The 25,655-nt window shown below is 40.2% G+C and overlaps 1 protein-coding gene across 2 annotated transcripts; it reads left to right on the top strand.

The window, feature by feature from the left end:
- On the top strand, positions 1–25,655 carry LOC131680240 (PHD finger protein 14). Of its 2 annotated transcripts, none has more exons than XM_058960966.1 (6): positions 1–381; positions 439–3,392; positions 3,453–3,554; positions 3,614–3,996; positions 4,059–4,167; positions 25,416–25,655. In XM_058960966.1, the coding sequence occupies exons 2-6, from the start codon at positions 459–461 to the stop codon at positions 25,431–25,433; spliced, it is 3,546 nt and encodes a 1,181-aa protein (XP_058816949.1). In that variant the 5' UTR covers positions 1–381; positions 439–458; the 3' UTR covers positions 25,434–25,655. The 2 variants fall into 2 exon arrangements, with proteins under 2 accessions (XP_058816949.1, XP_058816944.1); XM_058960961.1 differs by having other exon boundaries at positions 433–3,392.

Raw genomic sequence — 25,655 nt, 5'->3', positions numbered from 1 at the left:
GAGTTTTTCGACGAATGCTGTCCGCTTGCTGTTCACTGCAAAAAGTGTAATTTTTGTAATAAAACACCCACGATTTGGCCTAAAAACGGAGTCAAACGTTGCATTGCTTGCATATTCAACATTTGCGATAGTTAACTATACGGCGCGTGTGTTTTCCGGTGGTGAAAAGTGCATTTTTGCGAAACGCTAAGCCTGGCTCGACATTGGTTTTTGGTGTGTGTCAAAGGCGTGCGGTAGCCGGTGCAGAGGGTGTGCAGTAGTGGTTCTGCAACAACAGCAGCAAGATTCGTGGTTAGGTTCTGGAAGCAAATACAGAACATCATCTCGGTTTGTGTTTCGCAAATTGCGTTGACAGCTGCTGATGTTTTGATCTTGGACTGTGTAAGGTTTATTTTAGTCGATTTGCTGAATTCTAATGTTGATATTGTGCAGTTTTAGGTGTATCGGATCAGGACAAAATGAAGCGTAAAGCAGGAAACGATTTGACCACTCAAACCCTGCTGGATTTTGACTTGGGGGAGAGCTCATCGGATTCTGACTTCAGAATCGAAGATCATGATGATGATAGCGACGACTTTTCTGCTGGGAGCAAAGATGAAGATGCTGGAGATGATGATGGTGATGACGATGACGATGAGGACGGTGATGATGATGAAGCGGGAAGTGAAGAGGATGATGAGGATGGAACTGACAGTGGAACAACTGGAACAGGTTCGAAAGTCAGCGAGACGGTGATTGCAGGTGCCGGTAAGGAGAAGCCCATGAACCTAGAGCAGATTATAAGTAAAACCACGGAAGGTTTCGATAAAGCAACATTGAAGCTGCTATCGACAGCAATTTGTTGTGCGTGTTTGGGAGATCGAAGCGACGATCAAAACGAGATTGTCGAGTGTGACGGTTGTGGCGTAACCGTACACGAAGGCTGTTATGGTGTAAGCGAAAGTACCAGCATCAGCAGTACAATTTCTTCCTGCTCGACCGAGCCCTGGTTCTGTGAGGCATGCAGAGCAGGTGTGTTCGATCCAGATTGCGAGTTATGCCCCAACAAGGGTGGTATTTTCAAGGAAACCGATGTTGGAAAATGGGTTCATTTGGTATGCGCTTTGTATGTTCCTGGCGTTGCATTCGGCGAAGTTGATCAGCTTTCTTCAGTTACATTATTCGAAATGCCGTATAACAAATGGGGAGCAAAAACATGTAGTTTATGTGACGACGCAAAGTTTTCCCGTACCGGCGTCTGTATCGGTTGTGATGCCGGCATGTGTAAAACCTATTTTCACGTTACTTGCGCCCAATACGCTGGGCTATTGTCAGAGGCTCATTCTGAGGAGGCAGATCAAGCAGATCCTTTCTACGCTCACTGTAAAATACATTCGGACAAAACTCTAATCAAACATCGAAAACGAAATTACAACGCAATTAGATTGAAGGCTCAACATCGTAAGCTTGAACATGAGGCCAATAAGCTGGAGAAACCATCACCGGAACAGGTTCGAATAGAAAGAAAGTTGGCTAAGCACAGGAAAAAGTATGTTTCTCATAAAGAAACGAAAAATCCTCCTTGGGTTCCCACGCAAAAAATGCCTCGACTATTAACTACCAGTGCAACAGCTTGCAAAAAGCTATTGTTGAAGGCAGAGCTCATGGGCATCGACACAGCAGCGATGGAGTTTCAGGAAGCTCAAATGACTGCACTGGCTGACGTCCGCAAAAAGTGGCACATTTCACCGGCTTTTAGTGTCGAGTTTATAGGATACTATCTGGATCGGACGGTTCGTTTGAAGGAAATCAAAAATAATCTTCAAGAACAAGTTTTAACCAACAAAAAATTGCTAGATGAACAGCAACGACTGCGAGAAAAGTACGATTCTTCAATGAAACTGAATCAAGAAGCGTTGAATCAGAATGAAGAGTTGAAAGATGCGATCAAAAAATTGTACGACGATATTAATGCTCTCTGTCCGAATAAGGCACTGATTCCGGTCGAGCAGATTGGCAAACCTCCGTCGGTACCCCCGCTTCAAAATCCCAGCGTCGTGATCAATACTCCTAGTTCAACTCCACCTGCAAGAACAATTACCGTTCCAACGGCAGCAGCCCTTAAGATGGGAGTAGGATTTCCTTTACAAAATCTCATAGTCCCAGGGGACACCGGACGTATCCTTAGCACTCAGTGTAAGCAGAACAGTGAAGAGCTTTTGAATGAGTGCGGCATCTGTAAGCGTTGCTCCGATCAGCATTTGCTGGCCAAATGTGATACCTGTCATCTGTACTATCATCTCGGTTGTTTGAATCCTCCTCTCACCAGACATCCAAAAAAATCCAAGCTCTACGGCTGGCAGTGCTCTGAGTGTGATAAATCAGATGATTCGGGTCCGGAGAATGTGATTCTACCGAAAGCCCCCCGCAAATCCCGCACACGATACAGCAAGGATGGTATTATTGTTCCGTACGACATGCCTTCGCCCGAGTTTGAAAGATCTCCAGAAATTATAGTGAAGCGTCCCCGTAAAAGTTTTGGTAACAACACCAGCACGGAAAGTTTTGCCAATGCGACAATTACGAGTGCTTCCGTTCCCAACGGAATCGAAACGAAAGAAGTTGTCTTAGAAATCCCAAAACTTGACGCGGTGTTGGCAGATAAACTGAGTACTATTGAAACACCGTTGGAAACAACACCGAAAGGACCCACTCCTGCTAAAAGAGGACGCAAGAAGAAGCTTCCTGTGGCGCCGGTTGAAAGTAAAGATCCACCGAAGGAAGCTGTTAAACAAGAATCATTGGAACAGGAGGTTGCTTCAGTTGACAGTAAGTCTGTGGGACCGAAGCCAGAAAAAATGAAAGAAGAACCCACACCGGCAGCTCCTCCCGATGATACGAAAGCTAACGCAAATGACAACAAGAAAGGGAAAAAGAATGAAAAAGCAAATTCTTCACCTGTTACAACTACGGCCACTACAGTGGTGAATCTAAAACCCACTGTTTCCACTGCTTCTATTGTAACGCTCCCGGAAACGAAATCGGTCATTTCAATTAGTTCTAAAGAAACGATTGCTTCTGCTACTGAGTCAGCCACAACCATCACGACTAGTTCCACAGATTCTATTGCTACAGCGGAAGCATCCACTTCAAAAATATCATTGGATAATACGGAAGTTGCTGCGCCAACCGCGTCAACATCATCTCACAGATCGTCGCATAAACACAGCAAACGGAAAAAGGAGAAGCATCGAGAGCGATCACCTTACGAGGATGGTTTTCCCTCAAAGGAACACAAACGGAAGCGGAAGCGAAAGAATCACGATATGGAGAACCCTAATGACACGAGCGGAACTAGCCACACCGCTCATACCGTGCATTCCGATGAGAATCGGCCACGCATCAAGATTAAAGTACATATACGAAGCAAATCAATACTGCTGTACAGCCGTTAATTGTTGGTTTATTTTTAGATAAAATCAGTCTTAGACGGTTCTAACACGCACACAATATTTTACGTGCCGAATGATAGCATAGAACCACCCCGGCCGTCCACTAGTTGCGAAAGTGTAATAGTGAGTGTGATTTTTTTTCCTGTAATATTTTTACCATCTAACCCGTTTCACTATTTTAGACAAGTACGCCACTGAGTTCACCATCCACGTCGACCCAGAAAGTACCGGTCAAACCCGATTCGATAAAAGCTACTGTCTCAGCTCCATCGATAGGATCCCCTGCCGAGACTATCAGTAGGTCTCAATCATCGTTGGGCGGTTCCACATCGACTCCCACCATTGGTTCCGATACTAGTATAGGTAAAAAGCTCAACGCTAGTAACAGTAAGCCACCAATCGCTCCTTTGCGGGGTCGAGGTCGTCGTCTTAGCGTCGGTAGACCCAGCCGGCTCAGCATTAATACCTCTTCCGGTAATAACACCTCAGGACCGTCGGCTGCTGCTTCAAGTAGTTCGATGTGCGATGTTTGTCGTACTCCAGGAACGCAGAATAACATTGTTCAGTATGTGTGCTGTGCGAGCTTTGCTACACGGGAAATGTCTAATTGGTTGCTTATTTCCGCAGGTGTGACGAATGTTTCAAGAACTATCACTTCGGTTGTCTGGATCCACCAGTGAAGAAATCACCCAAACGTCGAGGCTACTCGTGGCACTGTGCTGATTGTGATCCAACGGTAAGTAATAACTAATGGAACTGGTTCTGTACACAGAAAAACATAATGGTGAAAACATAATATGCTTAGTTTGAAAGCGAAACTTATAATTTTATAATTATTTTTGAGTAGGTATTACTTTCGTCCAAACAGTATGCTTTAGTCGCTTTTTGCTATAAGCGGAAAATTCTACTTCACTCATTTTTTTCTGTTGATCAAAGTAGTTGGTCGTAACTTTGGCTCTGGCTAATTCGTCGGTAGATAGAATTGGAAATGTTCAGTTCGACATCCTATTATAAACTACTACTTAAAATATGCCAGGTTGTTATAGGGTCTACCTTTCGTCTCGGTTAAAGTTGTTTGATACGACTAGTCGTTTTTTTGTCGGAGACCGGTGAAGATTGTGACTATTGAGAGGATCGTATCGTTTTATCCTTAAGGAATATTTAAAGAGGCTTTGTGGAAGTGACGAGCTTAATTTTGCAAAAAAATGTAATGCGGTTAAGAGTTTTGGACATTAAAATCCCCTGTTGCTAGAAAATGAATGAAACAAAAAATAGAAGAATATACGACGATAAATTGAAAACACCGGAAAACGGGACATACAGTCCTATCGCCGGAGGAGAAAGTCCAATTGGAGTTCTCAAAAGAACTTCCAATATACGAGACACGATGAGGGTCCTTACAGAGTTATGGTAGAATTGAAAGACAAGCAGTGAGAGATTAAAGTCAATAAACTGGCACATACGCTCCAAAAAATGATTCTTTATTCAAGGTCGCATTACGGAACTCAAGCAGGCGGAACAGAATAAAGTGATGGTTTACTTTAACAAGTATCTTCTGGCTAACCGAATTGCAGAAAATGACGATCTCAACCAACGAAATTATAGGGTTACATACCTAAAAATCTAATTGCAGTGAATAGTGTTCTTACTGGAATACCACTGGACTTGAAAGAGGAAGACATCATGAACGGAGTGACCTGATACTGGGAGTAAAACGATTGACGAGATTCAATGACGGACAAAGGGAAGCGATGCAACGAGTAAGTGTAACATTTCGGGCAAAAAAGATACCGTCACTTGTGGAAATGTTTTACTGTTCACCAAAGTGGACCAATGCCCAAATGAAAAAAGATAGATTTCCACTGCCATAGGGACCATTTGGCTGAAGACACAGGATGTCCTGAAAGAAAGAGATAGAACAACATCCAATCAAGCATGAAGCAGACATACGTACATTGAAGTCACCGAACAGTTCGCATTCCCAATACTGAAGCTGAATTTTTACGAGGCGCCACTGGAAGGAGCCGAAGATTCGGCTCCGGCAGACAAATGGAACCTTCACTCAGGAAAACTGTTCAACGCAATATTGTATCAAAAATTCGACCAGCCATTATCTCCGACCAAGTAAAAATGTTCCAACGTAAGAGCTCCGACGCAACCTCTTCCAACGGTGTAGTACTATTCAACAAGTACAAAGTTTCGGAAGCAGTGGTACAATACAAAGTCTTCAGAAAAAAGAGCCAGAATGGCAAAGAGTACTACACGGAGCTAATCACGGCATAGTAATGTTAGCAGATTTGTCCAAGTACCCAGGAGAAGAGTTTGATAGAAAATATCGCATTCCACGGTACCACGGGCATTGTGACTCTAGACATAACGGATATGGCGGAGCAGCAATTCTCCCAAATAATTGTTATAATTTCGTTACAATTGACACCCGATTCCAGTCTGATAAAATCCAGTGCGCAACTATACAAATCCGTTCAATCAACGTGACTATCGTAACCTTTTACATTGCTCCCAAAGTGGCCATAGCTGAACTAAAAACAAGTCTATGCAGCCTATTTCTGCAAATGGATTCATACAACAAGGTCGTAATTGGAGGAAATTTTACCTGCCATCACATTGTTTGGGGCAATGATAGATGTTAACAATTCAAATCTACTTATTTTAAATAACGGAAGCAAAAAATATGTTCCTCAAGAGCCAAATAAAAAATCTACGGCGACCGACATCAGTTTATGTTCATCGCAAGTATTTGAAGATATCGAATGGCAAGTTTTGCCCTAAAGCATCGGAGGTATTGCACACATTTTTATAGAAATGAACCGGCAGATCGAAAATCGTTAAGGGAAAAATTTAGCAATAGAAAAAATTTAAATGAAGAGTTATCAAAACTAGGTTTTGCAGGAGAACAAGATACTGAAACTGGTTAAGCGAATAACCAAAATAAATACTAAAAAGAATAAATACACCTTGAAAGTTTGATGGAATGCAGAAGTAGGAGCTGCATGGAAATTGAAAAATGAAGCAATGAAAAGATTTAATCAATGCAGTACAATAGAAAATGCAGTTCGAGTAAAAAACTCACAGCTATATTCATTCAAAAGTAGTATAGAAGAAACGATCAAGGATTTTGCAAGTAGCATTGATCCACAGACCAGTTCGAAGGAACTGTGTAATAAGATCAGCTGATTAACGAGAAAAAAGAGTAGAAACAACAATCAAGCACTAGAAGAAATCCACGTGGCTGAACGATTTTTAGACATGCACTTCGGGAGTCAAAATGTTAACGTAGAAGCAGCACTCCCTTCAGGACCAACTTGCAACTATAGTATTATGGATACCAAAAAAATGGAATGAAATACTTGCTAGAAAAAGGGTCATCAGCAGCCCCTGCAGCAGACGATATCACTTACGACAATCTACGAGCTATCAAACTAACGGTGCGAGAGAACATAATTCATGCAATGTACAAACTGTCTACGCAGAACGTCTACGAGAGCAGCTAAATCAGATCAAAGTAGTGGCCATTCCAAAGGCTGGAAAGAACCAGATGACTAGAAGGTAAATGACCTATATCGCTCGTACCCACACTCACAACAATGATCAACTGGGCAGTACTAGAGAAGATACATGGACAGAAGCAAAATACTACCGCAAACGTTCAATTGGTTTTAGGAGAATTTTATTCTGCATAAACTATCTCTTCAATCAAGTGAATGCGAACAATGCAAAACTACAAAGCAGCTGGAATCGTTCTGGACCTATCAAATGCATTCAACGCAGATAAACTGGACAAACTAACAGAAACAATGGCAACCGCAAAACTTCCTAATGAAATCATCACGTGGGTAATGAGTTATTCAGAATAGAAAAATTTCTAGACAGTGCACAAGTAATAAGGGATGGTTTACAGCAAGGAGATATCCTATCGTCAACGTCATCGTAACAAAGGCAAAATTGTGGAGAAATTAAATAGAAAAGCACAACTTGATATCAACAAATTTGTCGAACAAACAAAAGCTCTGAATCTGAAAATTAGGTAGCTATTATTTTCTAGTCAGACGATGCTACCCTTAACATTAACATTGATGCAAACGTAATAAAACCGTCATGAGCCACAATTATCTAGGAATAGAGATGGGCAAACCGATTCAGTTTGGAGAGCGAATCGTGCCCGATTCACTCACTAGACTGAATCGACTCTTTTGATTGAAAAAAAAAACACTTTTTAGATTTTTTTTAGAAATTTGGGTGAAGTGAACGGATCAAAACTTTGGTACATTATATTGTATCATTTCAATAACGTAAATATCGACAAGCGGCTCGGCGACAAAACTTTTTGTAGAATGTCTCTGGAAAAACACGATTTGCGGTATTACTTCCATTCAAAAACTACTTAACCGATTTATTTCAAACTTTGCATACACATTCTTTGTATAAGATACCTTACCCCTACGTTGAATTTTCGAGATAATTTTTCAATTTAGACAGTTTTGTACTCATTTAAAATAAAAATTGCTAATTTTCACACAAAATTCTGCCATTTTCAAGATTGGTTTCTCCCTTGAAATTACAACTATTATTAAATTTAAATTAGTTATGAGTTGAAATTTTATTCCGTGTACGACAAACAGAGCTTATGTGTTCATCGTGTTCGTTTATTTTAGAGTGATTCATAATCATGGCAAACTCATTCGGTTCTTTTTGGTTTTCGTTAGGTTTATATTAAATTGTCACTCCTTCAGTGAATCGCAGTTCTTTAAAAAAGAATCGCGGTTCATTCACTCTTTTTGAAGAGTCGCTTCTTTTGATCGATTCGCGATTCGCTCGCCCATCTCTAGAACAAACCGTTCCATTTATTCTGCCAGCCTTCCACATTATTGGCGGTCCTAGGAATATTTTTCGATACATTTTCGAAAACTGACCACGAATATACTGCCGCTAGAAGCATAATTGTCCCATGTGTATAGGGTTTCCCATAGCACATGGGACAGTTATGCTTCTAGCGGCAGTATAGCGGTCATCGAAAAACTTTTTGGTCAGCTTCCTTCCTACCGAAAATACAATTTATACTAATGTAATCCAAAAAAATCGTCGAGAACCTTTGGACAACTTTTCCTCAATTCTTTGAGTGCCATCGGAATACCTTGATGGGACAAGAAAGCCAAGGCAACAACTTGTTTGTAAATGAGTTGTATTCGTTGAGCTTCCGAATATTTTGTCTGATGACCAAGTTGTTTTAGTTTTCTGAAAAAAAACTTTGGTTTAGATGGAAGAATCATCTGTGAAGGGCAGCATCGAAAAAAGCTCTTTTTCTTCTTGTAGCAACGTTTATCACAGCAATCTCGAAATCTAATGTAGAGAGCTATTTGGTATATGGATTCAAGAAATTACTCGTTTTGAAAGAAGGAATCAACCCTTATGTTTGAGTAAACCGGGCAGATGAGTGGATCAACAGTTTCCTTGCATACTTATTTGGCATGCAGATCCAAGGATTTGTTCATGTTTGAAAGAAGCAGTCCACCCCTAGTTGTGGGAAAAGAGCTGCTCATGTTTAAAAGAAGGAACCAATCCCTAAGTGTGAGTAAACCGGGCAAACGAGTGCACAGTGGAAGAAATCCGACCAAAAAGGCAATTAATTGGAAGTCGCTGAAAAAGTATGACAATATATACACCAAAATTTGCGGAATTTTTTAGGAAATAAAATGCAATAAAATTTGTTCACCGCACGCAACTGTGGTCGGAGGTATGGGCCTTTGAATATCCGGAACATTACCGGTTTTTATCAAATCAGAGGCCTATCCAGAATCTGCTGAAAAAGTACAAATCATTATACCCTTTAGGGACCATCCATAAATGACGTAGCATTTTTGAGCGATTTTTAAAACCCCCCTCCCCCATCGTAGCATTTCGTCACAAATTTCTAAATACCCTCCCTGGTAATTACGTAGCTTGACGGTAACTCTACCCCCCTTGTCCCCGCAAAATTTAAAAAAAATAAATAAAAAACCTGTTTTAATCCACCTAGAGGTGCAATTGTGCCTTTCTCATTTCTACAAACTATGATTTAATAGCTGGTTCGTACAATATAACATTATGGAAATGTCATTCATTCTTATTACACTTGGTAAGTATATATAAGAGCACCTTTTTGCATTCATCGCGGTATCGGTTTGAATCGGAGTTTTCGATGTGATTGCACTCCACAACCCGTAACTCCGGAGCCGGAAGTCGGATGGAGATAGAATTTAATATCAGTTTCCGGGGACGCAACACCTTTCATTTGAGATTAAGTTGATCAAATCGGTCTAGTCATTTTCGAGAAACCAATATAACCGTTATTCTGAATTTGGATGCTTCCGGATCCGTCGATAGTGGCCAGTGTGACCAAAGAGACTTTGAATGACTGTTGGTGACCTAGATCTACAAATTCAACAGTTGTGTTTACATTTTGGAAAAAATTTCACCTTTTTACATTTATCGCAACATTCGTTAGAATCGGGATTTGCTGCGTGATCGTACGTATCACCCTGTAATTCAGGAACCAGAACTCGGATCCACACAAAATTCAACAGCAGCTGATGGACCTTTCATTTAAAATCAACTTTGTCAAAATCGGTTCAGAAAATTCCGAGAAACCGATGTGGACAAATCAACAAATTTTGTTTTGTGACCATACTCTTCAACACGTAATCTGGAACAAGATGTCGGTTGAAAATGAAATTCAATAGCAACCTGTGGGAATATTATAGCTTTCATTTGAATCTTAGTTTGTAAAGATCGTTTCAGCCATCTCCGAGAAACTGATGTGGACATTTTGTTAATTTTTGTTAACACACATACATACATACATACATACATACATACATACATACATATTTTGCGATCTCGGCGAACTGAGTCGAATGTTATATGAGACTCGGCCCTCCGGGCCTCGGTTAGAAAGTCGGTTTTTGGAGCAATTGCGTAACCTTTCTATATGAGAAAGGCAAAAGAATAGTATTTAATTGGCTTAATCGGCATGAGTTCAATGTTATCTTCATGTGATTATATTTTGAAATGTTGGTGAAATGGGTTTGAAAGTGGAGGGAATGGGGGGTTAGCAGAGTGGGAGTGGAGGATGCGTCAGAAATCCTTCATCTTATTTTGGTATACGGGGTGGATGAAGGAAATGCGGGCGTGAGGGTGGTCCAAGGGGACGGTAGTGATGAAGGAGGTAGATGTAAGGGCAAGGCGGGGGGGGGGGGGGGCGAGGGGCTCTGATGCAATACTCAGCTGCATATTTTGCCTTCCATTTGAGACTTGGTTTGAGAAAATCGGTTCAGTCATCACCGAAGAACCGATGTGACTTTATTTGTGGAATATGCCCGGAATTCCGGACTTCCGGAATCGTCGATAGTGGACAATATATTCAAAGAATGTTTGATTGGCAATCAGTGATCTAGATCTACGATTAGAAGTAATGTGGTGACCATTTCAATAGTTTTTAGCCTCTGAGGTATTACGATTGTACCGATTTATATGGGAAATTCCAGTGTATCCTTACTAACACCCCTGTAACTCCGGAAGCAAGAGTCAGAACAGAATGAAATTCAGCAGCAGTCAATGGTATTACTGTATCTTTCATTTGAAATCAAGTTTGTAAAAATCGGTAGAGAATTCGTTGGGGAATGAGTGTGATATTAGCTTAGGAACTTGGCGGGTTCCCCGGGGGCGTCATGAACTGTCATAGGTGGCCAATGTGGTCAAAGCTGCTTTGATTGATCATTAGTGATCCAGACCCGCAAACTAGAGTAATGTTACATCAATTTTAATATGTTTTACATCATTTGAACATCATGGTGGTACCAGTTTATATGGGAATTTGCTGTGTGACCGCACTCTTCAACCCGTAACTCCGGAACCGGAAGTCGGATCAACTAAAAATTCAATAGCAGCTTATGGGAGCGTTATACCTTTCATATGAAACTAAGTTTGCGAAAATTGGTTCAGCCATCTCTGAGAAAATTGTGTGAGTTTAAATGACACACACACACATACATACATACACACACAGACATTTGCCGATCTCGACGAACTGAATCGAATGGTGTATGACACTCGGCCCTCCGGGCCTCCGTTAAAAAGTCGATTTTTACAGTGATTGCATAGCCTTTCTTTATATGAGAAAGGCAAAATAGATCTAGACAGCAAATAGATTTATACAACGTCGTAATTGGAGGAGATTTTAAGTGTGATCGCATTGTTTGGGGCAATGATAGATGTGACAGCAAAAAGATGAACTCATGAACACAGTTAACAATTCAAATCTACTTATTTCCAATGACGAAAGCAAAACATATATTCCTTTAGAGAGTAATGGCTAGCGGAACAATCAGCTCTTCACCAGCAGCAGTACGCAGTGCAAGAGTCATTACGGGAGGCTGTGTTTCTATGGCTGTGCCATAGAAACACCAGCAGAAAATCCCGAAGTTGAAGATGATAAACCGCGGAAGCAATTATCCCCAGCACAGAATCGACAACTTCAACGCTAATCGCTACCTTTCCAAAAGTGGAGTCAGCAAAACTGGACAGGACATCCCTATATGAACACAGAATCGACATTGGCAACGCGCCACCTCGTAAACAGTGACACTATCCAATGTCACAGTATGTGCTGGAGGAGGTGAATCGGGAGATGGATTGCATCAGAGAAGAGAAGGGCCACTCAAAATCAAAACTTCTCACAATTCTTTTTAAAATCACTAGCGGCACGTGGTGTCGAAGCCCTGCAAAATACACTGTTAATCAACACATTAGTTCAAAATTATACGACGTTACTGGTATAAAATATCTAGCAAATTCATCCCCGATAATCCGACAAGTGTTCAGAATATGTTCTACCAAATAAAAATTGTCATGCAATAATTAACCCATCTTTCAAACATGCGTTTTTGGGTTGTAAACGGATATTTTACTGTAAAAATTAACCTATCTTTTTCCATCGAAAAACGAAAGTTTTAATGTTGAAGTATGTAAGCATACATTTACGTTTAAATATCGAAACTTTTGACTGCACAGTTAATTCTTAGCGCACTGCCCAAGAAACATTTTCAATGGATATCTTCCCAATGGTTATTGTGTGTCCTTTCTTTTGAGAACCACCAAGCAAGGACAACAAATTTAAACGCAAACAGCATTTTGTTAGCCAGCCATTTTCCTTTTCCAGGATTCGATATAAGTTTTTTGGTCCTTATAAAAGTGGAGGAAATTAGTTTATAATTATTTTCAATCTTTAATATTGGAGGCTGCTTTGTATAAATTCTCACGAGTACCTTTTCAAGGATTTAACGTCGCATTTCAATTTTTACGATATGTCACCAAGGTCTGTAAACCATGACAATCGTTCTGACTACTCACCAGTGCTGCCACAATTAAACCTGTACTGGGAGTTGAAAATTCTTCGTATTCTGTACCAACACAATGACAAACAGAATCATTTTATATAATTATTTTTCATTCGAGATAGTGATATACTGAGTTGGTGTTGCGAAAAACCAAAAAAATCCGATTCGGAATCAGTTGTTTCATTTGCGATAAAATTTCGCCAGAAAACAGTCAAAACTACGAAGTGTTCTTTGAAATTTTCATGAAAATGTTAAAAATCTGTCTTCTGAAAAAAAAAGAAGCTGTGACCAAAAATCAGGCAATCTATGAGACGTTTGTTTGACAACTCAGTGGAGGGTTTTGTAACAAGTTTGTTTTGCTTTACTACTGCAAACACAAACATCTTTCATTAGTTCCGATTCGTTTGATGTTGGATCGAATCAACGATTTTGTCGGACGTTGTGCCCAGCAAAGCGGAGTAACGTCAGAAGCAACAATCAAGAAATAATCAGCTGATCCAACACGTCTCATGGATTACCTAATCGTTAAATAAATCTGTGACATTAAAGAAAAATTTGTGAATGTGCAACCCTGGCTGGGGCTTGTATTGACATTTGGATGCGAGATGTGACAAACTTGTATTCAGCAAATGAAGCCTATGGGTGCTTACAGAGTGGCGGCGAGAAGCTAAGCTGGGGCTAGGGCTGACATTAGAATGCGAAAAACCTGCTTGCTGCAAACCAAAGGGATGCTGTCAGAGTGAAAGCCGAGCGGATCTGCACCGGCTACCTGCTTTTACACTGACAGGTTCCATTTGATATGCTGCAAGCAGGTTTCTGGCATCTCGCATCCTACTGTCAGTACCACCCAAGTAACCCAGAAGCATAACGTAGCGTAATATCTGCTTTAGATCCACATATAATGCTGTCTTGAAGAGCCGTGAAGTCTGATATTATGCTGGTATTATGCCAGAAAAGGAGAAATATAGTGCTATTACTGTGCATAGATTGACAGCTCGTTTCTGCAGTACTAATGCTATTAGCATTAGCTTCAGTTGGCTGTCATTGTCCGCCATGGTTTTAAAATCATTTCTTATGTTTCCTTTCGGTATGATGAGCAAAAGGGAAAAATTATAAAATGAAATGTTCTGTTTAAAACCGTAATTGACTCTCTTCTAATGTATTGTAATGAATATACTTAATGTGTTTTCGTTCTCACATGATATGAATGTTTCACGAAAATTACCTTTAGTATGTCTCGAACTGAGGTACCTTGCCTCGTCCTTCACGGTAAGTGCGCTGCGTTTGCTCCCTAGACTATATTGCATATGTTCGATTGAAATGAAATATGCCCAATATAATCTTCAAGAAGAGTTGCATAACAAATAAACCCATAGCATTACAATAGCATTATATCGGCTGTTTATTTGCTCTAGAATGGTACTAAATGCACTTGTAAAGCTTACATGCTTTAAAGATCCTTGAAGCATGTACGCGTTATATCAGCTTTATATACGCATATAGAGCCAGTGTTAATGCTATATGTCGGTTGCGCTATTATGCATTATTGTTGCTAATATATAGTTTTATTGCATTGTTAATGGTGAAATGGAGTTTCAATGCAACATTAGTGCAAATGTATAGCCAATATAGTGCAATGGCTTAATGCTTATGGTTACTTGGCCAGCACATACACAGTTTCTCGCCGCCACTCTGTAAGCGGCCTATCACAGTAAACGCAAGCAATCCGCGCAGATCCGCTCGGCTTTCATTAGGTTTGTTTCAATACACGGTTCTTGCTCCTAGTTGCTCCGTAGCAAACAGGAATAAAAAAAACTTGCTAATTTTTAATTCGGTTTGCTACTAGAAGTAGAAAAGGAGAAGTACTTCCAGTTTCTCCTGATACTGTAACAAACCTATTTTGACATCAATCCTTTGATTTGCTGCAAGCAAGTTTCTCAAATCCCGCATCCTAATGTCAGTGCTAGCTCCAGCTCAGTTTCTCGCCATCACTCTATCAGCGGTCTAACTCAACATTTATAACCTGTTCACTGGTATGCATCGCACACGCAAACGAAAAACTACCTAAAATTGAGTTCTTTTATCTCAATCTCGGGGTATCGTGGAGGCAGGTAAAATTAGGTAAACCGTGTTGAAAGTCATTTCCATTTAACCACGGCAAAAATACAACTCATTGATAGGTTTTTTATACTCAAATTTAAGTTGAATTTACCTAATTTTGAGTATAGCCCAAACAACTCAAAAGTACCTTCCTCCACGGAAGACCTTGACTGAGTCGAATCTCTCGTTTTGTTTTTGACAACAGTAATAAGTGCGAAAACGACGCACAACTCAAAAGTAAGTTAAAAGAACAAAGAACTTATTATTCTCGAGGTTGTTTTATTTGACCGTGCAGTGTTAAATTATTTTACCTGTCGTGTTAAAAAAAATCTGTACCAAACCACAGAGAACAGACATCCATGATCGAACAAAAACATTTAAAAAACGTGTGTAAACATTTGAATTAATATACTAAAAACACCAGCGCCGCCACACCAACCTATCCCAACTATCCGTCAAATCGATTCCGGAACCGGTTCGAAATCCTGGATGGATTCTGCATGGAATCTAGCTCAAAGAAAACAACCGATTCCGACTCTATCGGTTGACGCATTTGAGCTGGAATTCATGCTGGAAGTCCGAATCGGTTCCGGACTAGTTTGACTGGGTAGAGGAATAACCGCTGTCAATTCTGTCGCACTCAGCCACAAAAAACATGACGACAGTAGCGCACCTGGTTTAGATATCCAAACTACCTTCGAAACCGTTAGAGATTTTACACAAGTTGAATGCTGAAGATGGACGTCTGTTCTCTGTGACCAAACTGTACTTTTTACAAAATATGTTATCCGTATCGTACAGAATTTGTACCAAAAATACTCGAAAAATCTGTACCTTTCTAGATAAATATGTACTTGTGGCATCGCTGCTACACACTTTTGAGATCTGCGTACCGAGAAGCTATTATTAATCAGTTACTCAGTAGCCAAGTTAAAGATTTTTTCTAAAATAAATTTAAAAATAGTTAAACTGTTAGAGAAAACAACTGCTGTTAAGACCGACGATGGCGAGATTGTATACGTTCGTTGGGTCATTAAGCCATATGCTGTTTTCGATTTTTTCCGATGTAGCTGACGTTTTATCGAACCTTTTTTTCCGAAAAATTAAAAATATTTTTTTACAGAATTGAATTATCACGATAAAATCTTCTATTGGATTCCCTAATATGTGCTAAGTGCTCTTGTGACCTTAAGTAGTCACATTAGCTGTCACTGCATTGGATTGGAATTCAGAAAAAAACGTTTACTTCTTCAGCTTAATTATCACAAGCAATGTTCATGACAAATGGAAAAATCCACCACCCATGCAGAAGACCACTTTCCGCTAGTTAGAAAGAGGGCTCTGCAATCATGTGCTGCCTAGCAAAGGTTCCTTAAAACATTCCGTTGAAACTGGATGATTCTCCGGACGCCCCCCAAAAATAACAGATAATGTCGTTTTAGAAAACGATCGTTCAATGATTACATACAGCAATAAGCATAGTATCAATCCGAAAAGTAAAATCTATGATACGAAACACAATAATACATTTTCTGTCATTTACTGTACGCTTTAGCGAAGCTCGACCTTACCGCCTGCAACGATTTATACGAGCCAGTTTCAAAAGTTATACTAGTTGAAACGTCATACGGGTGCACTCTTAAATCAAAGCAAGGAAAACCAGCAACAAATCCGATTCGCTTTTGTGAGAACTTTCGTAATTTTTTTTGTTCGAAGTGGTACTTCTCTTCTCTGATTGCATGCTAGCTCTGGACGTGATAGAAGAAGCCGTTTTCTCACTGATCGCGATCAAGAAAAAAACGGGAAAGTTTCGGGTATGCCTGGACGCTCGACATCTGTATTCGGTAATGGTAAGCGAAGGATAACCCATCCCACAAATCTCTTCTATTATTGAAAACCTGGGAGGCTGTGCATTTATTTCATCCATCGACAGTTAGAGTTACCTTTGCAATCAGAACCCCGTCCATTCACTGCATTCACCGTTCCATCCACAGGAAATTTTCAATTTAATGTGGTACCATTCGGATTCTGTACGATCAGTCAGGCTCTCGCAAGGTTAATGACGCAATTATTTGCCGATCTTGAACCGCACGTTTTCTCGATGACATCGTCATCAGCTCAAGGATTTTTCGGGGTTGACGACGCCTATCACGGAGCTCACCAAGACGAAAAGCAGAGGAAGCATTCCTTAAACTGAAGGCAGCTCATGTATCAGCACCGGTGTTGTACATTCCACGCAGCGCTGAGCTTTTCGCGGTAGATATAAGATAATGAGTCGCCGGTTGCTGCGTCTGAACGCTTACCACTTGGAAATAAAGTATCGAAAAGGCAATGCCGTTCCGGATGCGCTATCTAGAATAGTAACGAGTAGTGTTTTCAACTCAAGAGATCAAAGATCCATGTTATGACAGCTTGCGAACTCGCGTAATGAGCAACGGAGACAACTTTCCAGATTTCCGTGTGGCGGGGAAGAACTGTACAAGAACTGATTAACCAAGGATGAGACCGGAAACACGTCCCACTATTTGAAAATGGTAGTGCCACGCAATGAAAGAACGGAAGTGATAAAGAGGTTTTTCGATTCTTCGGAAGCAATACACCTTGGTTTCCACAAAGTCTGGCAGAAGATACAGAACCACTTTTACTGACCTAACATGCAAAACAAAATCAGTCAGCATGTACGGGACCGCACGACATGCAAGGCAAGCAAAGCGGCGAACACAAGGATGATGCCATAGATGGGTAAGCGTAAGCCGGCTAGAATTCCACGGGAATTGATATCCATTGATTTCGTCGGTCCATTTACTCGGTCGAAGCCTCAGAAACACAATCTCGTGCTTGCCATCGTGGATCGGATTATGAAATACGTGATTGCGCGCTCGGGAAGTCTTCCTTTTTCACGTCCACGGATAGTACTGTCGGACAATGGAAGACAGCTCGTATGGTGTTCAAATAACTGCTAGCACGCCACATGAAGACGGCCTTTTACTGTTCAACGGTAAACAACGTCGAACGTGTCAATTGAATCCTCGTCACGTGCATCCGATCGCTGTCAGCAGGCTACCATCAACAGCGCAAAACACGACGCGACCAGGGTCAGTCAACACAGCGCTAATTTCGGAAGAGACATCATTCTGCATACAGATCTTTACGCTCAGTAGGAACAACACGTTTCGGAGGATCCCAGGATAACCTTGAACATGAGCTTATCAAAAATCCTGCAGATCCAGCAATTCATTCTTAGACGCGTACGGAACAATCACGAGAAGCCCAAGCGAAAACGAGCGGTGCTCTTCAAAATCGGAGATCTGGTGTGACGTTGATCGTTTGGGCAGTCGTCGAAAGTGGATAACGTGAACCAAAAGCTGACACAAAGTTCGTTCCAGCAATAATGAGCCTTCGAGCCAACTTGTATCTGCTGGAGGACGTGAGCACAGGGAAGAAAGGTCGATTTCATCCTGCTAACCTCAAGCATAATGCTCCAAAAATGCCCTTAGCCGATCGGGAGAAATCGTGCCATGTCATAGTGTGGCTAGGATTGCCACTATTTTTCAAAGAATATCTGACAGATCAACTAAAATTGTCTGGCAAAATCTGTCACCTAACAGCGGCCTCAAAGTCATCGAAACTTATCAATCAATTTTTGTTAAATTTGGCAAAATATGTCCCAAATTTCCAAAATGTGTTTGGAAATACTTCTATAATTTAAATTATATATTTAAAAATCTTTTTGTCTGGAAGCTGCAAAAAACTGGCCGTACCAGATACATCTGGCATAATGGCATCCCTGGGTGGGGCGAGCATCAACTTTTTTCAAACCACCTCCCCACCATGACACAACAGCCAACGGGCATTAGATCCAAGGAGCCATCCAGGAAGGCCTAAGACAACTCGCAGTCGCAACAAGAAGCTCTATGCTATATTTCACCTAAAGAAAAAATGGGTAAACGCCAAAATTTCTTACAAAGGCGAAAATGTTTGATAAAACCAGGCTTTGTGCATGAAGGACACAAATCCTAGCTTATTAGTCATGGGTGCGTTTCGACTTTCGCATAGGCCTGCTAAGCCAAGACAAGTTTCGGCTTCACTGTGTCTTATCGGCATAAACACAACTTCTGCTCGGACGGGACATCACGTTTGACCAGTCGTTCGATTGAAACACAAAGTGTGTTTTAGTTTTAGGGATTTAGCGTCAAGCCGGCGCTAATCTATTCCGACAAAAAGTTAGTGTCGGTTTCTGATGAGATGAAGTCGAAACGCACCCATGACTAGCAAGAAGCTTCCAAGACGTGAGGGACGGGACATGACTTCCAAATCTGGGACAGGAAGTGTACAACGGGCGCGCGTTTTCGGAACGAGAGAACCCGTGCAGCAAGCGGAGCAGGGTTAACAAGGACAACAGTGGTGCTATAGCAGACCGTCACGAAGCTGAATTGTACTGGACAAACACCGCTATCAACCGGGATTTCAAGCCAGACGAAGCAAAGCATCAATACAATCTGTCAGCTCCAACTGTTGACATAACGTCGCGCTATACCAAAAGAATTGACTATATTCTAGTCAGCTATGAGCAACATCAGCTACAACAAACTTCCACACATCGATTGAAACTCGGCCGCTAACAAAAAGGTAGAAAATGGAGCAGTGTTCCCCTTTTTGTCTGCGTCCCTCTCAAGCTCCAGGCGGGTTAATTTTCTACCGTCACCTTGAGAGAAAAAATTAAAGGGTTGTGTACAGGACACGACCACGGTGACATTAAAAATGTAGCTTTTTTCAAGAGCGTGCAAATGAATTTTATCTATCACACATCGTCGCTGTTGTGCTATCTTATGACAAACGCCATTTTGGGGTAAACTGAGTTAGATATGCCACATTACTTGTTTGAAAAATCTCTACAAAGTGGCGTTTTCAGAATTTAGAAATTCTACTTGGTTACTTAGACATAGCTAGAAACATGATGAGAAATTGTGAGTTTTTTTGCTTTAAATCACTATATCTAGGGATTGGCTCAAGTTATATTGAGCTTTTAGACGGTTTTATGTGTGAAAATGTCTGAGGAATACAATGGCATAAACATTTTCGAAAGAAAATTATACGAGTTGAGAGAAAAACACAGTTTTAGTTTTGAACTGGAAATAAAAGATATTTGGCAACACTGTAATCAAGAATAACAATTTTTTCTAGATTCCCTGACTCATTTCCTTTAAAATGCATTTCACCGAATGTTTATAGACCATATGAACCCAAAGATATAAATAAAAGTTAAAAAGTGATGATTTTTTTTCTATGAAAAATTTTCCATGCACGATTATGACACGTCATACAAATTTTGTCATCAATACACGCCTATGACACGTGTGAGTGCGACTTTTGTTTACATTTATAATAAAAACTCACAACATAGTCAACCGATCTTCGTAATATTTGAGAGATTAATGCAGAATAGATAGAAGCATCAATTGTCTTCTTTGGATTGTTTATACCATTTATAAGTTTCAAGATATTCAATCTCAAACTTTAAAAATCGTTTTTCTCGAAATGTGCTAAATGGCGCTTGTCATAAGATAGCACAACAGCGACGACATATCGACTCACGTTCTTGTTCACTCGCCTGTTTTCATATGTTACAATTTGCTATATACCCTCCCCATCAAAACATAATTTATTGAAGGTCTTTTAACGGTAATCTATTAATTAATCAAGTATCTCACTAGGTGATTGGCATTATTTGGCTGATCCATCTAGTAAAAATAGGCTGGTCTGTCCAGAAAATATATTCAAAAGAAAAGTTCCATATTGAGAACTGTGCTAAGGAAGCCCACGCCCGCCAACGGAAATATACGGATTCTCCATGAAATATGAAATTTCATTTTCCATTTAAATTTTCAATAATGTACTAATGAACTTAAGTAAACAATCTTAAGTTTAAGTATTTCTTGCTCGATTAGTGGTGGAAAAAATGAAATTATTTGATAAATGACATTGTTATGCAACGTTCGCACTACCAGTTAAAACGGGCTTTTATGCTATCTTGGTGACATTTTTCTTGTTGCTAATTATTAAAACTTGTTATAACTCTGTAGTGTAAACATTGTATTATTAAACCAATTCTGCATCATGCATAATTATATCTTCAGTTCAGCGGCTTGTTTCATAATTTAAAACAGATTTATTTTAAAATTTAAATTAGTATACCTAACCGTTCTATTTGTTGTATACTTTAAAACGCAATTAGAACTGTGTTTTAAATACATAGGGTAGGACAGATATTCTGACTGGATAAACTGGGAAAACAATTTTAAGTCCAGTAACGTTTAAGACATGGCTTGAATTTGAATCGAAAAAGAACACCCGCTTCAACTGCTGCTGGGACGGTAAGTTCTGTTTTAAAATTTTCCGCTGTGTGCAGTACGAAACAAAAGTGTTTGAAATTAGAAAACAAAAAGTTCTGCTGGGAATGTGATTCTTTCCGATGCAATTACACTCAGATTTTTCACGCAGGGGATATAGGCCGTGTAAATGAAAACCGCGTAAATTTAAAAAAAAACGCGTTAATGAAAACCGCGTAAATTTCAAAATCCGCGTAAAGAAACCTGAGTGTACTCTCCTATATAAAATACTACGCTGCTGAACAGTGCAATAACTACAGAAGCACGTTATCAGATGACTTACTGATAAAAAACATATAACCGAAATATGAAACATGAAAACTAATAGGCTCTTTACCCTACGCAGCTACAAAGCGCCGTAAACATGGGTTAACAAGTTACAACGCACACGCATGCATAAAAATAAATATATTTTTTTTCAAACGCAACACTCTTAAGCAGCACACACCGTATTGAATAAAATCCAAACCACCCCGCCCACCCACTTTGCAAATCATTCTGAGACACGCACACGGCCACCGCTGCCGAAAATGCATAGCGTCTACCGCTTATTGTAGTGCCCAAACGCTGCAGCCATGATCTTACCCGTTCGACATAAGAACAAAAACTGATTCAAACGGTCACGCGTCACCCTTATTTATAAACTAACCGTATATGGTTTAGTCACTTAGGTGCGAGTGTGTGCAAATGCCAACGTTACCGAAAATCGATAGCGTTTATTGCATCACCCGGAGACGATGTTGCTCGTATGGGATAAGGGGCCGTACACAAATGACGTAGCTTTTTTTCGGCTATTTTCGACCCCTCCCTCCCCCCTCGTAGCATTTGGTCACAAAACTCTAACCTCCCCCTTGTAAATGACGTAGCATTTACCACCCTCCCCCCCCCCCTCCGGGCAGTGAGATGAAAAAAAAAATGTTATGCAATTCTTCTTTGACGGCTTTTATTAACATTTTCGTTATAACAGCAAATTGCGCCCAAAATAAATCCATTTCATGACAAATATAGTTTTGATAGTTTTGTTTTGAATTTTATATGTCATGGAGCATGGAGTTCTCTCAGTTCATAATCCTACAGCTGCCAATGATTCTAAGAAGAATTCGTTCACCTAAATTACTATATTGGTTTGGTTGAGCCCGAAGAAAAAAAATTAATTCAGGTATCAAACTAAATCGACTAGTTAGCAAGAGTAGCTAACTAATCTAGCATACTAATTCTTTTCGTTTTCTTGCGAGCTTGAAATTCCGCAAATCGAGAAACTTACCACATGAAATTATTTCTCTTAGGAATTGAGGAACATTAAATTTATTTTTATTTTATTTTATTTTTATTTATTTCCTTATCTTCGGTATACACCGTACAGACGCATTTTAAAACTAAATATTTCTTATTAATATCTTATATCTATGCTTGGAAACGTTAAAATCATACACTGAAGAAGCTTCGTTAAATCTGCGGCAACATCTCTCCAGTGGATTATTTTGTTCATGTGAAGTACGGTGTCTAGGGATCCACAACAGAGTGGGGTTACGGAGAACATGAGGAGGCGCATACAAATTAACGCCCGAGAGAAGATCGGGACTGTCGATATTACCTGACAGCAAGTCGATAACAAAAACTCTTTGCAGGAAGATACGGCGAGTCGCCAGAGTCTGCCGACCGAGTAGCATACATCTATCGGCATAAGGAGGCAACACAACTGGATCATTCCATGGAAGTTTCCTGAGGCGAATCGCACAAAACATCTTTGTATACGCTCTAGTCTGTCAATTTAAACGGCATGGTATGGTGCCCACACTTTTCTCTAATCATTGGGTTTTGAGGCCCGTCAAAAAAATTAAACTTGATGCTACGTCGCACAGCTTCTGCCCCAACCCTCCCCCCTCGTCACACTTCGTCACGAATTTGGTATACCCCCCCCTACCCCCCAAAATGCTACGTCATTTATGCATGGCCCCTAAGAGCAACAACTGATTTAAACGGACATGCGTTGCTTCTATTTATGACTTTTCGTGTTTCATTGAGCAACTAAGCTGCCCTCTCTTGACGGCTGTGTCTGAGAAATCTGCCTCATGAATGGTAATTTTCCCGTTTTTCGTGAACTTTTTAATTTTACCAATTTCCAAAAGTCTACTTTTATTGGGGAGATATTAAACTATTACCAATATTTAAGTTAGGTGTTTCTGAATCGGTTGGTGTATGAATGATTAAAATCCATCTAGTAATATCGGAGTTATAAGCGTGCAAACCTTACATAGTTTCGTTACATGGGAGATAGTTTAGATTTTAGAATGACGCCTAGCCCTAGATAGTGGAGCAAGACATTTTTAATGTCAAAAGGGCAGAAATTGTGCGTTCCAACGCATCGCTCGATAGTAACCGGTGACACGTGAAAAGGGGCCCCGCGAGTGAATTCTGTGAACGTGCCACAGGGCAGAAGGTAAAGCCCGGCGCGAACATACCGACGTCGGTTACGTGAGTGCATTGCGATCGAGAAAACTGAAAAGTTCGATCAGTGGTGCGGATTTGTCTTGCTCCATCCGCCGGGGGCTGTGAAGGTTTGAATCACCGTGTGATTATTCGTAGAGCGGGCAAAGTGAAGATTCGGCGGTGATACAAGGGCGGCTCCCGATCTCAGAAGTAGTAGCATGCGGCGCATTCTCATGGTCAAATGACGACAAAGAAGACGGCGACGGCTTAAAGGTGAGTGCATTCATTTACATTTTCTTATTCTGAACCATGCATATTCGGGCGACAATTTTGTTTTACAATGAGTTTGTGTTGATCGACCTCTACAGTAGATGTTTTGGATGAACTAATGAAATCGCACTACATTCCGTTCCCATAGTACATGGGAAAGTTTTGCGTATAGCGGAAGTTTACTAGGACGGGACTTCCGCTAATGATGGCTTTCATTAATGCTTGGAAATTCTCAAGCTGAGAGACGAAGGACTATTGCATTGATCAAGTTGATTCACAGAACTCCAAACTATCCGAGTGCAAATGGTGAGGTCGAACGAAAAAACCGATCTATTTTAAAGATCCTATAAGGTAATAAATACAAGCAGTAGAATACTAACTACTAGTTGCTATATGTACTCTGTGACCGGAAGTTCTGTGGCAGGTTTTTCGACGGTATAAATAATATTCGGAAGAAGATTCCGAGACTTGATTCCTCACATTAGAATGCAAGTAATGGACGACCATGAGCTGCATGATTGGGATGGTATGATGAAGTACCTACTAGGTACTACCTAGTCAAAGTCACCAGAGACGAAAAAGTTCGAGCGAAGAAGTTATTGGTGTCGATTGGAAATTGGCGTTAATGAAAAACGTGTTACCGGAAAACAAACTCGCTTCTAAATGTGTATCTACACCAGCGAAGGTAGTCGAGCGACGTGAGAATAGCTTCGTATTAGAAATTCCACACGGACAAATCTAAAAAAACGCAAGACAAGGTCTAATAGACGGATAATTAAGCCCAAGCGACACGAAGACTAAAGTCTTGATTAAACCAACAGTATTTCTCATTAGCTAACTTTATTAAAATAAGAGATATTTAGTGATTCCCACTAATCAACACTGTTGTGTCTGTTCGTTAGACGCAATGAGGTATATATAGGTGGGGCTAATAGAATTTTATCATATCAAAACAATGGGACCGTTTTAAAAGGCTACCACATAATATATTTACACTGGAATGTCTGGAACAGAATTGTCAAAGAACCTAAGCTCTTGATTGACTGCTAAAAATGAACCTGATGCGAATTGTGCTGAATTGAATAATTCATTCAATAGCGCTCAATTATATTCATGCGAAAATGTTCAGATGTTATTCTAACAGTTTAAAACATTCAATTATACAATTGAATGTTTTAAACTGTTAGAATAACATCTGAACATTTCGTGCAACTATTGGAAACGAATGCATTGAATGAAAGCGCGTTTGATATTTTCCGTCACCCTAATGCATTTTGAAGACACGGCCAGGCGTATATGACTTATGTTTATTTTTCCTTCCAAATTTGTTAATATGGTCAAGACCATTTCAAATTTCAACCTCCACAAGTATCCTAACCTTCATAATTCTTTTTCATTTTCAGGACACGGAAAACAACTGAGATTACGAGTGCCGGCGAAACACTGCGATCCCCAGCAGTGTTATCAGTTGTATATGCAAAATGTACTGATCAGGACAGGTTTTTCCTATCTCTCATCCGATCAAAGGATCAGACAAAATAAGTATTTTTTTTATTTTGAATTGTAATAAACACCTTCTAGTTGATAAAAACTCTATGTAAAATAAAAATCCAGTGATTTGAAACTCACTATAATGATTAAAA

The sequence above is a fragment of the Topomyia yanbarensis genome, chromosome 1 (genome assembly GCF_030247195.1).
Source record: "Topomyia yanbarensis strain Yona2022 chromosome 1, ASM3024719v1, whole genome shotgun sequence".
Classification (NCBI taxonomy): domain Eukaryota; kingdom Metazoa; phylum Arthropoda; class Insecta; order Diptera; family Culicidae; genus Topomyia; species Topomyia yanbarensis.
This window is presented reverse-complemented; position numbering and strand designations above follow the sequence as displayed.